The sequence below is a fragment of the Trichophyton rubrum genome (genome assembly GCF_000151425.1).
Source record: "Trichophyton rubrum CBS 118892 genomic scaffold supercont2.2, whole genome shotgun sequence".
Taxonomy (NCBI): Eukaryota; Fungi; Ascomycota; class Eurotiomycetes; order Onygenales; family Arthrodermataceae; genus Trichophyton; species Trichophyton rubrum.
Genome location: NW_003456427.1, coordinates 1,000,167 through 1,018,128, shown reverse-complemented (window position 1 = coordinate 1,018,128; position 17,962 = coordinate 1,000,167). Strand labels below are relative to the sequence as shown.

The 17,962-nt window shown below is 49.1% G+C and overlaps 7 protein-coding genes across 7 annotated transcripts; 4 read left to right on the top strand and 3 right to left on the bottom strand.

The window, feature by feature from the left end:
• Window positions 1-1,758: 1,758 nt before the first annotated feature.
• Window positions 1,759-2,956, top strand: TERG_01931 (uncharacterized protein; the record flags this gene model as incomplete). The annotated part of the gene is made up of 2 exons (XM_003237161.1): window positions 1,759-1,917; window positions 1,994-2,956. The coding sequence occupies 2 exons, from the start codon at window positions 1,759-1,761 to the stop codon at window positions 2,954-2,956; spliced, it is 1,122 nt and encodes a 373-aa protein (XP_003237209.1).
• A 506-nt stretch (window positions 2,957-3,462) lies between these two features.
• Window positions 3,463-4,839, bottom strand: TERG_01930 (uncharacterized protein; the record flags this gene model as incomplete). The annotated part of the gene is made up of 1 exon (XM_003237160.2): window positions 3,463-4,839. The coding sequence occupies one exon, from the start codon at window positions 4,837-4,839 to the stop codon at window positions 3,463-3,465; it is 1,377 nt and encodes a 458-aa protein (XP_003237208.2).
• A 2,158-nt stretch (window positions 4,840-6,997) lies between these two features.
• On the bottom strand, window positions 6,998-10,421 carry TERG_01928 (uncharacterized protein). The gene has a single exon (XM_047747831.1). The coding sequence runs from the start codon at window positions 9,325-9,327 to the stop codon at window positions 7,966-7,968; it is 1,362 nt and encodes a 453-aa protein (XP_047603796.1). The 5' UTR covers window positions 9,328-10,421; the 3' UTR covers window positions 6,998-7,965.
• Window positions 10,422-10,557: 136 nt separating this feature from the next.
• Window positions 10,558-13,344, top strand: TERG_01927 (uncharacterized protein). The gene is made up of 2 exons (XM_003237157.2): window positions 10,558-11,324; window positions 11,388-13,344. The coding sequence occupies exons 1-2, from the start codon at window positions 10,661-10,663 to the stop codon at window positions 13,196-13,198; spliced, it is 2,475 nt and encodes an 824-aa protein (XP_003237205.2). The 5' UTR covers window positions 10,558-10,660; the 3' UTR covers window positions 13,199-13,344.
• A 125-nt stretch (window positions 13,345-13,469) lies between these two features.
• TERG_11774 (uncharacterized protein) lies at window positions 13,470-14,036 on the bottom strand (the record flags this gene model as incomplete). Its single annotated transcript, XM_047750836.1, has 1 exon — window positions 13,470-14,036. The coding sequence occupies one exon, from the start codon at window positions 14,034-14,036 to the stop codon at window positions 13,470-13,472; it is 567 nt and encodes a 188-aa protein (XP_047605532.1).
• Window positions 14,037-14,073: 37 nt separating this feature from the next.
• Window positions 14,074-15,150, top strand: TERG_01926 (5'/3'-nucleotidase SurE; the record flags this gene model as incomplete). Its single annotated transcript, XM_003237156.2, has 2 exons — window positions 14,074-14,248; window positions 14,322-15,150. 2 exons carry the CDS (start codon window positions 14,074-14,076, stop codon window positions 15,026-15,028), a joined length of 882 nt encoding a protein of 293 aa, XP_003237204.1. The 3' UTR covers window positions 15,029-15,150.
• Window positions 15,151-16,524: 1,374 nt separating this feature from the next.
• On the top strand, window positions 16,525-17,818 carry TERG_01925 (uncharacterized protein; the record flags this gene model as incomplete). Its single annotated transcript, XM_003237155.1, has 2 exons — window positions 16,525-16,636; window positions 16,722-17,818. The coding sequence occupies 2 exons, from the start codon at window positions 16,525-16,527 to the stop codon at window positions 17,816-17,818; spliced, it is 1,209 nt and encodes a 402-aa protein (XP_003237203.1).
• Between the last annotated feature and the right edge of the window lie 144 nt (window positions 17,819-17,962).

Genomic DNA, 17,962 nt, shown 5'->3' with positions numbered 1-17,962 from the left:
GGTTTTGATATATTAGTTAGGGTAAAACCTGCGGTGGAGATACAACGTGGTACCATAATGCACCCGCGAGCGCCAAAGCTAGAAGGAAAAGGAAATGGACTGAAAGGCCGCGCGGAAGAGGACTTGATTGACGGGAACCGAGAGCTAGCTTTGGCTTGATTCCAGTTTAAATTGAGAGCTTGACACGAGGCGGGCCATCATCCTTCAACAAGGGGATAGCTGTTTGATAGCGGGCATTGTTGATGGTAGATGGGTATGGGTTATATGTCGCATCATCTCCTTGAGTTACTAAATATTAGCAGTGAGGTAGGATTGACCTTTCAGTCGTATCACGGAAATCCTTCTACCTGGTGGCTATTCCTTTTCTGACGTTAACTATTGGTATGGGATCGGGATATACTGAACATGGTTGATCGGAACGAGTAGCCATCAAGCACTGCTTCAACCACACCTGGTCGTATTATTGTTAGTAATAATGTATAAAGGTCATGGTAGCATAGACACGAGGGTCCAGGGTGTCTAAGACATGGGTACAACAAGCTCAAGGATTTAGATGTCCATGCAGAGTCTGTTTGGAGCCGCCTCCAATGATATCTTAAACCTTTGGTATGGGCTAGCAGCTCTGAAACAAATAGGCTAAACGCTTTCTTTTGTGGGAAAAGAGAGCTCGGAGACGAAGGGTGTCTAGTGACGACTCGGCTCGGAAGCAATGCCAAATGTAACTGTTGATCCTTCTCTGTCCAGGAAGCATGCTGCATACGAATTAGACGGTGACAGAAAATTTGAGCCTTTATTTGATGCCCATCAAATCAACGCGTTAATAAGGCGTGTGTGTAAAAAGGCGGCATGGGTGAGGAAGTGGCAGCGCGCTCCCCGTTGATGACAATGCAGCTATCAGCATCGAGGCTAAGCCACCGCCTGGAAACAGGGTCCGAATCGTCGGTGCCTATTTCGTTGTACGCAGGGATACGCAATCTCTCCTCGTCCAAACGGACGACCATATATATTCGTCAGAGGATAGAACCTTTATTTCCCCTTTTCCCCTCCTATAATGGGGAAGGGGGGGGGGGGGAAGAAATCCAAAGTCCCTGCACTCGGTGTAACCACACCTTTCATGAACGCCTATTCAACAACAGCTTGTCATGGGAATCTTCATCCGGATAACTTGTATGGCACCCAAGTGATTATTGAGCATTTCCCCAGATCGGTAGGTCTTGCGTGATGGTGTTCTCCTCCGTTGAAGGCTGGAAAGATGCGTGATTTGGATATGGTTCAGTGGCAGTGACCGGCTCTTGTACGTTTCACCTCTGGCTCGTTTCTTTCGAGGGAGACGACGCCAGTTGCGCGGCCTCCGTGAGGTATCTGACCGAGGGATCTGGGTATCATCCTTTATTTGGGTATCGATGCCTGGATGCCTGTCTGCTTGGTAATGAAGGCAGTCGATCTGCTTCCATTGAGGCCATGACGAAATGTCGATATTCAGTGTGGACCAACCAAAGGCATGGCTTATAGGACTCTCAGCAACTAGGAATCATCTCACATAGAGATTTCCAGTCTATCTGGCGTAGAAGCGCGTGTCTGGAGCGTAGTTTTGGTGACCAGACGTTGGTGTTTTGGCGGTTTGAGGTTGCGGCTCGTGGGATTTTTGGCTTTTTGGCGACACAACAACGTCAACGACGGCGATTGACTTGCGAGCTCACTCCACACGTATCTGTTTACTCCAAAAGTACATGGCCGACAGTCATACTTGGAGCGAATATGAATAGTAAAGGAGAGGCGCGAGACGATACGATGTTACTCGGACTCTCGGAGCCCCTTGCCTTGCTTGTTGCACGACGATTTACCGCGGCAAAGAACGCTGGATCGCTGGTCTTCTCGCAGACGGAGGTGACTTCACTGCAGTCGTCTACTGTTCCCGTAAGCTATATCGATAAAGCCCCTTGATGAAGCTGCTCTCGCTATATCGTCTGTGTATGCTGATATCGATTGGCAGTTCCAACTCAGATACTGCCCCGCGTTGGCTGTGAAACCAACGAGCAGCAGCAGCCCTGTGCAGCCGGCGAGCACCACCGCTTCAGATCCCGCGAAACCAAAGAAAGTTGACCCTTTCGAGAATCCCCATACAGACCTCCTGGTAGCTCAGATACCGGCCTCCGATCCCACTCATATCCTCGTTCTCAACAAATTCCCTGTTATTCCAAACCACTTTATCCTGGCAACGAAAGCCTTTAAACCGCAGACACATCTTCTAGAGGCCGATGATCTCCATGCAGCATTTGCATGCCTGAAGGAATGGGAAAAGCCGGCGAGTGAGCTGCGTGGTGACGAGAATGTGCAAGCCGCAAAGCAGCAGAAACGCCTCTTTGCCTTCTTTAATTCTGGCGAGCACAGTGGTGCAAGCCAACCTCATAGGCACTTGCAATTCCTCCCTGTCGAGGACATGCACCAAGCTGATGATGTAGCAAACTGGCAACCTCTAATTGACGGTGAGAGCAATTCTGAGGAGCAGGATAATTTAGAACAATTGCAACAACCGAAGCTGCCATTTGTCACATATACCGCACCTTTGTCACCCAATCTAACCCCGGAGGAGTTGCATCGATCGTACCTTTCTTTGTATGCAATAGCTGTCACCGCTGCTTCTCAGCATTCTGAGTCACTTTTAAATGGAATTTCAGCCTCAAGGGCCCTGGGAACTGAGGGTGAAGCTGCAATAAGCTACAATCTAGCTATGACAACGTCAAAGATGATGATTTGTCCTCGGAGGAGCGAGCACGCCTGGATCCCATTGGAACCGGAGATGAAGAAAGGTCTAGTTGATGAGGGACTGGTGAAACTTAATGGGACCATTCTCGCAGGAACTCTCATGGTCAAAGCTGAAGCAGAGTGGAATACCCTCAGACAGCAGCCATCCATGCTAGAAAATGTACTCAGCACAGTTGGAATTCCAACCTAGCTTGGGCCGTTTTAGCCATTTGATTAAATATTTTGCGACATATAATACCCTTGCCACGTATGAGAACCTTTTATGACGCCGCTTGTCTCTTAAGTTGCATACGTATAGAGAGGCATTTTTCAACCTTCTATTGTGAAGTCCTGGCCTGCACAGCTATAGAGGGATGCATTACGGGGATGCTGATAGAAGTACATATTGTATTAACCTATTTACATTGTTTATTTTTATGGAGCTTTTGGTAGCTAAACGGAATCAGGCTCCTTTGCACTATGTTCGAACTAAAACGGCTGGTTCAGGGACGCTTTCTGAACATATGCATGGTTGCGCTGCAGTTCCGCCCATTTCTTCTTACATGTTGCATTTCCAAAGTGATATGAACCGCCTCTCTTCCAAATGTACTCTCCAACTTGTTTCCAGGAAATTTTTGGTGGCAGCAACTCATCACCTATAACCGAAACCGACTGAGGCTCGGCGAATCGTTTCACAGCTTCACAAAGGAGTTTCAGCTATTCCAAAGCCACATTAGCCTTGTTACTTCTCTTGATGGGATTGCTAGATTTAGAGCATGTACTCACATCACTGTCCTGCCAGCCAGGCTTTCTCACTCGAAGCTCCTTTCTTTTTGTCAGGCTTCGGAAACGGCCTCGAAGGGTCGATTCTGCGACAGTGAATTTTCCCTTCGCCTTAATCTCCTTATATGACATTCCTGCAAGCTTGCACTCTATAAGGAATGCATCCCTCTCGTCGTTTCTTTGAGAATATGAGCGACACGCCCTGCTCTTAGCCTGTTCATCCTCACCGCCGGTGGATGTATACTGCCCGTCTGCGTCTGTATCTGTGTTGGAGCTTGCTCTGGAATATCCCTCACTTGTACTCTCTAGGTCAGCACCATCGAGGTACATATCATTCTCGCTTGTGACCAGAGTTTTGGAGTTTTTTGTTGTCAAGGGGAGGTCTGGAGTTGCCGTGCTTGATATTGCCGACGAGAAAGGTGAACTTGGACCGCAATAAAAGCCATAGTCATTACTATAGCTATCAATGTTTGCATCCCATGGCGAGCTTGGGTACTGGGTCGGGATGCTAGTTATGGTCGGATAAGGAATATTTGTCCACGGATGAGGCTGGGGTCCAACGTAAGGGATACTTGGGTATGACGTGTTTTGGGCATAATAGGGATAAAATTCCGCTTCAGTCCTTTCTGGACATTCTGCGGTGGCTGGTGACATAAGATACCCTGATACCAAATGCTCTGAATTCACACACGTCCTCCCAACCTCTCTTACTGTGGAAGTGGTAAGGGACAGGATATCGGCACTGGATTCCATCTGCCACTCGAGAGGAGGGTATTTTTTATCATCACCGGAGCCAGTGGTACTGTTTAATGTGGAAGTGGCTTGCCAATTTTCACAAGGAGAGGTTTGAGGCGGTTGCTCTATCGGCATTGTCATTGGAGGTGTCCCGCATTGTGACCATGATGTGTTGGGAACTGAAGTGGGTTGACCTTTAATGTTATGCGCACTAATAATTGCGCTTGAGGGGCTCAAGGTATAGGAGTGATTGACTCTCCAGCTATTCACCCATATGCCAATGTCTCTGGGGGTGAGGCTCCCAGTTTTGGCCTGGTCCATATACCCCAAGACTTCTTCGCGCTGAAGTGGGCAATGGGAATTCATCGGTTGTTGCTCTGTTTGATTTTCGTTTGACTTGGATGAAGTGTCACTCTTTGAGATATAAAAAGTCTCGCTCTGACCTCCATTCAATTGGCATGGCATATCTACCGGGTAAGGTGGGCAGTTAGAGACCAAAGCGCATTTGCTCAAACCAACATGGCGCTGGCCGTTCGAAGGTATACCAATATGTCTGAGTTGCCGTTTGGAAGCCATTTGAGAATCCCCAAGACGCTCTGGGAGATTTAATACCCCCGTCAGCAAAGTCGGTCCTAGACCTGTCCAGCTAAACGGTTTCCGCCACTGCGTTGCACACTAGGTTCCGGGTAACGAGGCACGATGCAGAGAGGAAATTTCCGACCGGTATATGCCTGCTTTTCTTTTTGTCCTTCTGAAATTGTTTCACCTCGGGTTAAATTTCAGAGGCGGTGAGGTCGATCGCAATAGCTTTTAGGGGGGATTTCTTTATATCGTGGAGAAACTTTGTGGGATGAGTGCGGCGATGAAGATAATTCTGTGCGCAAATGTCGTTGATGTTGTTTCGTGCAAATAATTGGCCCTTGATGAAGCTAAATTTTTGTGAAATAGCAATATTCAGTGCTTTATGATGGGAGGGAAAGCATCTCTAAATAACGACAGCGTTTAGGATACTCAAAGGCTTTATAATGGAAAAAAAATTCATTGCAACGAAAAGACTATTTTGACACCCGAGGACTATGTTTTACCATCAGGGTTTCCATTTTTCTTCTTCCTTTACAACCCCCTATCTGCGAGGCTTTATCCAAACGATCGACTTCGTTAGATAGGGAAACCTCCCAATGAGCATTCTAGAACACTTCTCCTGACCGGGGAGAAGACAACACTCCTTAGGCTGGTATGCAGTTCGAGATCCATTCTTTGCACTTCTGCCGCATGACTGAACATTGCTTTTATCCATGCGTTGCGCTAAGGAACCAGGCGGATCCCGCAGGGTGTGTGGGAGACGACTGGAAAGTGTGTGGGATGTTGAAGATGTTTCCTCAGCGTCTTCGTGCTGTCATGGCTTCCGCCGGGGCAAGTTGGTTGCATATCCTAGATGTCAGGTTCAGCCTGCAGCCTACTCATGGCGTCGGGTTCGAACTATGATATGTAGGCCGGGCACATGCAGGTCATCGTGGTCAGATTAATTTCTCATGTTTTCTTTTCCATCCATATCCTTCTCTTTCCCAAAAAAAATAAAAACTAAACCACCGTTGTCCGTTCCTGTCACCCCCGTGAAAAGATTTTAGCAGACTTTTAAGTTTCATCTGGGGTTGTATTTCCCTTTGCTTTTTCTAACTTGTGAAATTGCTTTTTCTTCCTCTTTTCGATATTTTGATATCACGATGGCATAATAGTTTGAAAATGGATTTACCAGCTCGCGCAAATCTGAACGGCGTGGTGCCTGACCGGTAATTAGCGTCAAGTTAAAAATTGAAATGAGACTGGGATCTTTGTTTCGAATGATGCATATGCTTTATCTTTCTGCTCGAAGAAGACCGCATTTCGGAAATTTATTCCATTTGACCTGAGACTGAGCGATCACAGAGGGACCGGAAGGTTTCATGGGTGCAACCTCATATGGATTCTTTGTCTGCAGAACGTATTCTACCATTTCTCATTGTCGAACCTCACAGGAATGGCGGTGCGAAATAGCACTGAGCACACCGACAATTTGTTCTGGTGGATATATGATCTAATCTGCCAGCGTACGGGGCATATTGCAGCGTTGGCGAGCCATATCCTTTAGATCGTTGCGAGAGGACAGGGCGGCCGAATGGAACAGAGAAATCCAAAGATGGGTGCATTGGTATAGTTTTGGCGCCAGCAGCTGAAGGATCAACCTCGAAAATGGTTGGTATACGAGGCGACAGCCAGAGGCCACCTGGCTGAATTAACTAATCAGCAGTTGACCCCAGCATTGCCTCTTTGCGTTACCTGCTCCCCCGCCCTAGGGTTGTCTATCATAACCCCCTCCAGGCCATTTCTTTTCTTTTTCACAATAATTTTTTCCCATCTTTATATCCAAACCAAGTCCCGTCAGAATGGAAATTTTCATGCACATACCCTCCTAACGTTCATGGTTGGTTGTTGGAACGAGACTTGGCCCCAACCCACGGGTTGCACTGTCGCTAAAATCATGCAGACATCTGGGTTTTCCTACTGTGGAAGGTTCTTCGATGCTTCGGTGCATGACCGGGGGAGGGGGGGAGGGGGGTGAGTGGTTGCCCAGTAGTAACTATGCATAGTAGGATGCATATGCCATTCGTCGTTCTCGAGCGCAAAGGCCCTTGCGCCAATTAAGCGTTGTTTAACTTTCGGGTAAAATGGAGACATTCCCCGGAAGGCGCCGCAGAGGCGAAAGTAAACCTTGCCAATTGGCAGCCGCTAGAGAAAAGGGGTTTTATGTTATCCATGAAGATGCATCAGCTGCGGTCAGATATTACTATGCTGGCGGATTCCGGAAAGTTATTATATGTGTAGGAAGTTGCTGAGCGTATCTATATCCTTTTCCATTTTCACCACTGTTGTTGGATAAGCAGATCGACGCTCCGTACATCAGATGGCCAGACACTTGTAAGGAGATGGCCTAAATTACTCAGTCAGAACCTAAATGCTTGACTCCGAAATATTTTCTGATTCCAATTAGGGCATTGTTGGTCGGTATCGGCCGTCGATGTAAGTGACTTGGTAGACACGTCGTAGCCCTTAGTGGAGATTATATATGTTCAGGAAGGAAAAGAGTAGCAAACATCTGGCGGCTATAAACTATCTCTGGCTCGGTGTAAGCTTATCCAGAGATAATCTCGGTGTGGACCATAATATTGGTTTCCATGGCACGGCTCCCGCCGGTGTGAAGATAATTTAGCCCTATACCGGCGGAGCGGGTGAAAACCATGGGGTCTTGTCTATATCAAAATCCGCGGACTGCATAAAATGGCAGACCTGCAGATGGTGTGAAGGTAAATGGCCAGCAAAGGGTGAGGTTTGCTGTATAGAATATTCGCTGATTCTTCTCTGCAGCATTCTTAATAAGGAAGTTTAATTCTGATTTCCTGATCGGGCAAGTAAAAACGCCACGGCCCGGGAATAAACGGCACAGGAACTGTGGGATTGGACATGATATAACCATCTTGATTGTCCAACCCCGTATTCGGGATATGTAGGTTGAGACCCCTTTAGGATGCGTAAGTAAACGGATATTGGCTGACCTAGGCAGGGAAGAATGGCGTAATTCCTGTTTGGCGTTTCAAAGTTTATTTAAATCGCCCTACTGCCGCAATGGTGCTAAGGATACGCGTGGTAATCCACTTGAACGCGATATCAATGACATCGTCCTTTGCTCCAATGCTGCCTGAGCCCGAGTACCAACCCTATAATAAGAAGTAATCCATTGAAACCGGCAAGAATGTAAAACGGGGAGTGCGGTGACATTTTATCAAACATGATGCCGCCAACCTTAGTTAGGATGAGGATACCAGCACCTCCCCAAAGGGAGTACATGCCAGCAATGGATCCCTTGACATGGATAAAAGTCTTCTGTGGAGAAGCTGTGTACATATTATTGCCTGATACCAGGGGGGTTGACTCGTTTATGGTTTCAAGCGACCGGTCTGCAGTGACCCTATCTTCCGGGACACTAGTCTGAGTTTCATATTGGACATCGTCCATTATAGGTAGGATGCCATTTATGCCATTACTCAAGATAGCCAGGCTGCATACGATTGCAGAAATCTGGCTGATACCGATAAAGGCCATGTCGACAAATATTGCTGCACTCGACCAGGAGCCACTGATCCGCGGGCCTGGTAAAACTCCCAACATCGCATAGGACAAGGTCCCTAAAAGGGACCCCATTAACAATGGGAAATTGTATCGACGGGATTTGTCGGATAAGTAGCCAAATAATGGTGCACATAATAAAGCTACTAACTGTGAAACCCCGGTCAAGATCGATGCAACGACATATGCTCGTGGACAGGACTGTTTGATATCTCCAGGGTTAGGGCTGAGAGATTGGACTGTAGATGGTTTACCAGCTTCATGACAAAGTCCGGAGCGTCGATAATATTGGTTGACGTAAAGGGGAATAAATAGGGATATGCCGACGGATGATGATCGCGCGACAAATCCACCAACGTACGCCAATCCAATATTGTAGTCTGTCAGCCCAGCTTTCAAAGCGACCAATAGCTGTGCCAAATAGGAACGTGAAGACGTGTAGGCGGATTTCCCCGAGCTCACAGAAAGCTGCTCTTCTGCTCCTGAAATGTGGTCTCTCTCAGTGATGCCGACGAGTGACTTTAGGGATTTCCCTTCATCACCCTGCAGGCCACGTAACCCGAAAAAACACACAACAGATATAATAAGAGCTACTAGCCCCACGGTATAAAAGCTAAACTTTATTGCTTGCGCAGGAGAGTAACCAGCTTTCTGGAAACGCACAGGGAGGGGAAGGAACAGGAGGAGGGCTATAAGAGCGCCACAGCCGGTGAACATACCGACGTACCCGGCTAGCCGGGGTGCGGAGCTTCTTGAGCGTTCTTGGCCTGTTGCACGGGGAGATTCATCATCCCTAGTGTTGCCGGCATCTGGAGTGCAAACTATAGGAGCAGCAACTCCAGGGGCGGGACACTTGGAGATATCGTGATTAGCTGTAATAGCCGGAAGTAACGCAGTCACCATAGTTGCTACCGCTGAGCCACCAAGGCAGAATAAAAGCCTTCCTAGCAAGAGTTGGGGGTAAACATTTTTGGCTTGCACGAATAAGACTAGAGATACGGCCACTATAGAATAGCCGATTGTGGACACCTATTCTCATGTTAGAAAGTTTCACGTATCACAAGTCACTGTGAAACTGTAGTGTAGTAACAATATCACAAAGTTTTTGACAGGTTCCTTACATATCTTGCTCCAATGCGATCTGATATCAAGCCCCAGAGAGGACAAGCAACTAGAGCTAACAGCTCGTCTGCGAAACCCAGAGTTCCGACAGCATTGCCATGGCCATGCTCAAGGTTAATAAGGTCCGTGACAACAAAGGATACCGCCGAGTTCATAAACACTAAGAAGGCGATGGAGAAGGGACAAACGGCTAGCAAGTAGGTGGCCGTCTGCAGCCGGCTTTGAGAGATCATGATTCACCGGCAAACTTGCATTCCTTTGATGGCTCGACGACAACTTAATGATGCGCCACCGAAGTTAAACAATCTTGTACGAAAATGCACGACAGGCTACCCTATTCTTCCTTTTATAGCTCTGTTGGCGCCAGCTTAATGATGAAAGTCGAAAGTTGAATGCTGGAGGTTGAATGTTGCAAGTTGATGGAGCTGAAAGTCGAGGCTGACAAAGCCAAAACATCCCTTATCAGATCTTGATTACTAATAAAGCTGAGTCAGCGGCGGTTTATCAGATAAGCAAAGTGTCCACTTCGAGCAAAAACAACGACGAACAAGCAAACTACGTCAAAAAAGGAGCCAGGCTGGCAGGATGCAGCAGACGGACAACATTCTTTTGGGCTTGCTTCACTGGATACACAATTGAGAGGGGTGACCAGGGCGCTCACTTGTCTCGGACGACCACCCATTTCAACCATGAGATATTGACATCTCTAGTCTAACCGACGCCATAGCTAGCTTCAACGACTGCATGGTTGCCTTGTTGTTTTGCGATTCCATCTAGATCACCATCCACTATGAGGCTGGCTGCTTACACCGGGGTATACTAATCGCTCTTCGCCAACCATCCAGCCTTTGCGGAACTGTTACTGACCGCTGCTTAAACAGACTTCCATAGTCCTCGCCGCGGGGGTGGCCTTGCGAGCGCTACACCAACGCTCAAACTTCTATTCTGCCGCTGTTTTCCTTTCCCAGAATAATGCGAATCTCATGGTATGGACGGAGCCGGCTCGGGCGTTTGAAATATGGCGAGCTACGCGGGGGAAGAACCGATCCGTTGAGAGAGTTGGATGCTAACGGCTTTGCTTCTTCTATAGATCCTGACGAATCTATGTCTGCTTATGTCCGGTTACACTTTCTTTGGCCTCCAGAGGCTTCTGTATGGCCCACTACGGCAGATTGAAACCGAACAATTATACGAGAAGGCATGGTTTGCAGTTACTGAGACGTGTCTGGCCATGACAATTTTCCGGGGCGAATTAGGAGCTTGGTTCATGGTTATGTTCGTTGCCTTGCTTGCAGGAAAGATCTGGGGATGGATCGGTGAGGGTAGGGTAGAAATCCTTGAACAGCAACCACCGGCTAATCCACGCTTATTCCACACTCGACTCGCCGTGTCATTGATTATTTCAGTACTATTCAACTCGCAGATGCTCGAATACGCCATCAAAACGGTTTTGCGGCAGGCACGGCCCGATATGATGGTAATGTTTGGCTTCGAATTTGCCGTCCTTACCATACTATCTACCTCTACAATGGCGAGATATACTCTTTCACTGGCCGAGATTTATATTACTCGACAGCAGAAACAGGCCAAGCTAGCTGAGCGCAGAGCAGAGATCCGAGCGGAGAGGGAACGGATTCTCCGCCAACAGGCTGCCTCAGGTCTTCCGGTTCCCAATGCGGATAATCTACCCAGTGAGGATGATATAGATGAAATGGAGCTAGATGTTTCAGGGTGGGAAGAAAAGGGTCGATGGGTGTTCTACCTGGACCTTATTACCGGTAAGGATTGGTTATCAAGCCCTAGAACTGACTTCAAAAGCTAACACTCCAATCAACTGGCAGACTTTCTAAAGCTGGTGGTATATCTCTCATTCTTCGCCATCCTATTCAGGTTCTACGGACTTCCAATCCATATTCTCAGAGATGTGGTTGTGACGATGAGGTCATTTGCCAAACGTATTATCGACTTCATCCGGTATCGAAACGCTACCCGTGATATGAACCAGCGGTATCCTGATGCAACCGCAGAGGAGATAGCAAGGGAGGATGTCTGTATTATATGTCGTGAGGAGATGCAGCCTTGGATTCCTGCGCCAGCAGCAAATGATGCAGCAGCTGCTCCTGCTCGACCAACCAGGCCAATCCCAGAAAGACTACGCGCGAAAAAACTCCCATGCGGCCACTTACTTCATTTCGCCTGTCTACGAAGCTGGCTAGAGCGGCAACAGAATTGCCCGACCTGTCGACAGCCGGTCACTACCGGCACCCAGGGAAATACTAGACCATTTGCAGGGCGCGGTGCAGCTGCAGGAGGACAAAGAGCAGGAGACCAGCAACAAGGCGGGAACGAAGCAGGTGCCGCAGACGGAGAAATCCGACGCCGTATGTGGTTTCTTAATTTTGGTCCAGTCCGCATTGGATTTGGAGCGGGTCGTGGCGATATACTGCAGAATATTGATATGGGCCAGGGGGTCCACGGTCAAGCTGCACAGGCACCGGCTGCAAATCAGAACCAGAACCCACCTCCGGGGGGACAAGCGCCGCGGACAGGTTTTGGATTTGGCATTGATCGTCCGATTGCTGGAAACACACCTAGTTCTACCTCCGAGTTTAATCACAGGGATGTGCAGCAGGTCACTCAACAGCTTGAACATCAAGTGATGCAGGAGATAAACAACCTCACAAATACTGCAGAACAGCTACAGGTCATACGAGCTCTCCATTACGAACTGATTCGGCTCCGCACTTTGCAGAGCAACGCCTCTGCTGGCACCCAGAATACTACCAGTCCTGGGTCCTCTAGGGTTCAGCCAAATACTACTCAAGCACATCCTCTCACAGCCCGTACGACACCCTCTGGTACGAGCCATTCGACAACCATACGCCCTAGCTATAGCCAGTCGTATACTGCTACAAACCCTCATCTTACATCGATACCTTCAGGGGATCCACGACTTCCCGAAGGGGTATCCATCCCACCAGGATGGACTCTGGTGCCACTACAACGCACGTTACCGTTAAATCCACCAATAGGCCCTCAGAACACGGCGGCAGGAAGCGCCAATACAAACGTTCCAACCGCAACGTCGCCATTATCACCATCTTCTGCTCCTCCATCAGTCTCAACAACCTCATTTCCAAATCACAATCACACGACAGCTACAATCACTTCGCACACAGTCATCCCGAGTCAGGAAAACGGGAATACCGGCGTGTCAAGCACCAGTCCCGCAAGCCCACCTGAGTTTTTTACAGCACAACCGCAGTCTTCTCAACGTACTCCAACTATAACTACTCCACATGATAATACTAACAAAACAGCTCCGGCACCATCCTTGCCAAGCACTTCACCACAGCGAGAGCTCCATGGCCTGTCCTCCCGTGGAGCTTCTCAATGCCCAGAGGGACGGCACGAGAACAGGTCACTATTCAACAACCCATTGGCACGTAGCTTTCCTGGACAAGCCGAACGTGACAGAGAAGACGAAGAAAGTGAAGAAGACGAGAACGAAGGCGAAAACGATGAAGAAGGAGATGATGATGACAGTGACAACAACGAGAACGATAGTGAAGGAGATAGTAGTACTCACAGCTCTATGCCCAAGCAAAAGGGCCGAGCAGTCACTGTGGAAGACGAAGCGGAGGACGAGTAGCCAGATGTATCTTATCTCCTGTAGCGGTCCATCCAATGAGCGTCCCTTCATGCAACACCGTCTGTCTTAACTTTCCTATGGAGTACTTTTGGGGCCCTTAATAACACCTATATAGCCGTTTACAGTACCCTCTGTAGCTCCAGCGTTATTTTTATTATTATCATTCATATTATTATTATTATCAGGGTGGAGCGCAGTCTATTTTAACCTCGGCCCAACTTCGACCTCTCAAGCTTCGAGAAACCAACAGCTTCGACTCTTCTCCCGCACATCACACCCACACATCACTAATTCCCCCAGCAGCGCTGGAACACGGCGCATGGAGTTCCACCGCCAGAGCAGGGATGTCGAGCACACGGTATCTCCTGGCGTCCTGGAAGGCTGACTTCTTCCTCCCCTGCTGAAGAAAAAAGCGACCCTTTCGTTCAGCCCGTGAGCGGCTTCGAGCCCTTCCCTGCACACCGTCGACCTTGGGGATGCTTGATTCTTGCGAGTGCCGCAACTGAGCCCGGCTATTGGGTATATGGCTGCTGGCTGTAAGCGAAGAATGGTCCTGAAGATGCAGAATACCCAGTCGGATGCTGCCCGTCGAGTTTGTCGTGCCTTCGAGAGGGGTGGGGGACCAGTCTGCAGCGGCGATCACCCGCATGCTTGGTAGCTGGAGGGGATGAAGAAGCAGAGACGGAGGTAGAGAGGTAGAGGCGGTAACGGTAGCAGCGCAGGATGAGGAGAACGAGTGGCCGGGAGAATGCGAAGGAGGAAGAGAGGGAAAAGGGTATAAAATGGGCTTTGCTGTCCCCTTTCGTTGAGGGTTGACCAGAGACAGAGCAGCCTTCATCTTCAATCCCAAGCTACAGCATCGTCAATACTCAATCATGCAGCTCCGTGTGGCTCTTTGCTTGCTCCCCCTCACCGTTCGGGCGGCCAACATTGTCTCCTCCAACGACGATGGCTGGGCTGAGGTGAACTTGCACACCTTGTACAATGCTTTGACCAACTCCGGCCACAGCGTCGTTGTCTCTGCGCCAGCTGACAACAAGAGCGGCACTGGTAAGCATATTTCTGCTATGGGAGATTGTTATAATGGGCGATTATCAGTATCTAACGAAGAGCTCAATGTTAGGCTCCTCCGATGCTAACCCAACTCCCCGCAACACTCCTTGCGAGTTCGACTCTTGCCCTGCTGGTAGTCCTGCCGTTGGATACGACCAGAAAAACCCACGATTCAACTATGTCAACTCTTTCCCCGTCACCTCGATGAGATATGGCATCCAGAACGTCGCCCCTCGCTTCTTTGGCGGCCGCCCAGACATTGCCGTTGCCGGTCCCAATGTCGGCGCCAACCTGGGCCGGACCGTCCAGATCTCCGGAACCGTGGGTGCAGCCACCGAGGCTGCCCTTGAGGGTGTTCCCGCCATTGCTTTCTCTGGCAGCGTCGGCCATCTAACCGCCTACTGGGACTATACCCCAAACTATAGCGAGGTCTACGCTACCCTCGCCGCTCAAGTCACCAACGCCCTGCTGCAGGGAGCCAAGCCAATTCTGCCCCCCGGTATTTTCCTCAACGTCAACTTCGGTGCCGTTTCCGACTATGACTGCACTAGCCCCGATGACTTCAGCTTTGTCCTCACCCGCATCCTGCCTACCTCTGGAAATCCCGACGTGAATATCTGCGGCAACGGCGGCCGTCTGCCAACCGAATCGGACATTGTGAAGAGTAACGGATGTTATGTTAGCATCTCTGTGGCTACTGCCAGAGGTAAGAGGGATGCTGACGCCTCTGCTCAAAAGTTTGTGGTGAGCAGACTGGGCTCCATCTTGAGCTGCTAAGCTTGTCCTTGTAGCTTCAGCCTGAGCCCCCCAAGAATGATGTTAGCATGATCAATATTAATGTAATTACGGACTATTTATTGCAATATGAGAGTAGATCTATCTCCATATTTATATTTTTTATATATTTCTCTTTTGCGCCGTGTTATATGGGACGAATCCAAATGCCGCGAACAGCCAATCAGAAGCCGCCAATGACGCCTCGCTGAGGCCGCCATCAAAAGCCATCGATAGTCAAAAGCGACGCAAAGCTTGCTCTTGATCCAACCAACCAGGCGTTTCGCTCGAGGATGATAACAAAAAACAATGGCATCTCAGAGTCGGCCTGAGCTCGCGACCCTTTTTAAGTATGCTAACAGTGCGAGAGTGCCTCAGGGACGGAGCAGCGGAGGCTGGTGCAGGTGAAACCTCCAGATCTGCGTCATCCGGTGGAGAGAGCTTACGAGTAAGCCGGCCGGGGCCGCAGCGAGGCCGTCTTCGTGGCTGCAGGCGACGTATACTCCATCCGCTTCTTCTCCTTTATCAAGATACGGAAGTACATTCGAAGTATACTCGGGAAGTTACACGACGACCGTAAGGCGAGAACTGCGCTCTACACGTCTCAATATCTGGCTCGCTGGTGGTTGGTTTCCAAGTGTGGAGGCTCGCTCCGTTAACTTAGCCTCCTTCTGCCCTTAATGCTGAAGAAGCCTAATGAGCTGGCCAGACAGACTCCACAGCGATCTAATTCCAACCCTCCGGCCTTGTCTCGCCTGGGTTGCCGATAGACAAGTGCTGGCTGGATACAAGCGGACTTGCTCTCATGTTTGAGGTTAGAGACCCTGTTTCTGCTTTTGCCGTTGAGCAAGGAGACCTTGGATCATCACGGAAATATACGAGCCTATTCGTCACCGGAGTGCGTCTGCATGGATTCTCCCAGCATCACGCAACGTTCTTATACTTGTCGTTCTGGGGCTTCCATAACAAGACATGTTGTACATACTCCGTACCCCCGACTGACTTGAGGAATGTACCCAATGATCTGTCATTAAATGCCGGCCAATTACGTTGGCACTCACGGTCCATAAAGGCTTACAAAGTGGCCCATATCCGACAACCGGCAGCGCTGATGGCAGCCTCTATATGCTTTTCTACATGGACGATCCACAGGGTCATCCATACACATATGCCACTCTGCGTGCTTGGCTCTCATCCGCTGGCCCATACTCTCCCGTCCTTTAATCGCTGTGGAACCAGGAACCATACCCTTTGGGACATGCGGGACTTTCGCCTCCGTGATGGGTTTTCACCCCCATCGGCGATTTTTCTCCCTTTTTATAATAGGGGCTGGTTTCCCCCCCCGTCATTACTATTCTTACCCGCTGCTTGTTTTGACAAGAAGGACGGGAGGTCGTTCTTTTTATATTTTTATTTATTTTCATTTTTATTTTATTTTATTTTATTTTATTTTGTTTTGTTTCGTCGCTTGCATGGTATTGATTGCTTGACGAACAACCATGATCTCTTTAATCCCAAAGACAGGGATCCAGATACCTATAATCATCTTTATTTATTCTTACTCTTATAATAGCCAGTCAGAGGCTCTCCGCATCATTACCACAAATAAAGGTAAGCTGGGTCTCCTTCCCCGCAAAGTGAAGCTATACTCCAAAGCTGGCCTTCCTTGCTAACACCAATTCAAAGGGATGGACAGGTCCAAACAAGGGCCAACATAAGGCCCCAGTAGCACCCACTCCAATTGCGGCAGAAGATGTCTTTATCATCTCCAACTTTACGGCAGGAACCCCGAAGCCACCGGGGTCGAACTATACGAAAGCCCTCATCGTCCCTCGATTACGAAGAGAAAGAGTCGACTGGATCAACAGCCTCGAGGATATCAAGAAGGAGATTTATGTCGTTGACGACCCACACTCGCTTCCTCGAATCCCCAAGAACAAAGGCCGGGAGGCTATGGTCTACCTAACATACCTTATCGACAACTATGACAACCTGCCAGAGATCATGATATTCATGCACGCACATCGAGAGGCCTGGCACCACGAAGAGCCCCTCAACCGAGACGCTGCGGAGATGGTGAAACGGCTAAGCATGGAACGAGTAGTCAGGAATGGCTTCATGAACCTACGGTGTGATTGGACACCTGGCTGTCCGGGCTGGATACATCCTCACACCACCCAGGAAAACTCGGAGAAGCCAGAAGAAGCCAGCGTCCTCAAGGGCTGGACAGACATCTTCCCTTCCATACCGATCCCCGGTGTTATCGGCGGCCAGTGCTGCGCCGAGTTTGCCCTCTCTCGCGAAAGAGCCCAGGCAGTCCCTCGATCTCACCTTATCTACTACCGTGACTGGCTGCTTCGCACGAACCTGATCGACTACTACTCCGGCCGCGTGTGGGAGTACCTGTGGCACATCATATTCACCGGACAGTACGTCTACTGCCCTGCCGAGCGAGTGTGTTTCTGTGACGGCTATGGTCTTTGTTTCGACGACGATAAGCCGTTTCTTGAACTCAAGCATTTGGGAAACATCCTCTACGGTCTGCGACTGGAGTTGGACCACTGGCGCAAGAAGGAACAGGAGGTAGCAAGCGCGAAAAAGGAGAGGAATTTCACTGCTCTGGCCAAGATGGAGGTCCCCAAGATGACCAGGAAGCAGCAGATAGAGCAGGAGATCCAGCAGAAAAGGGCCGTTTTTGATGAAATGAAGAATGCGGCATTCGCTCGGGGACGGGATCCTCGCGTCAGGGCTCGGATTGCTGGTCGACCGTGGAAGGAAGGTGACGGTTTTTAATTCAATAGGACCACCTTTTTTTCTTTTTTGCATATCATCCAGCATGCCATGTCCACTGCTATATTTCAAAATTCATCTTCATCCTTTTTATGTATAAATAAATATACCCTTTTTGAGACGTTGCTTTTCCAATAGATCATTCGT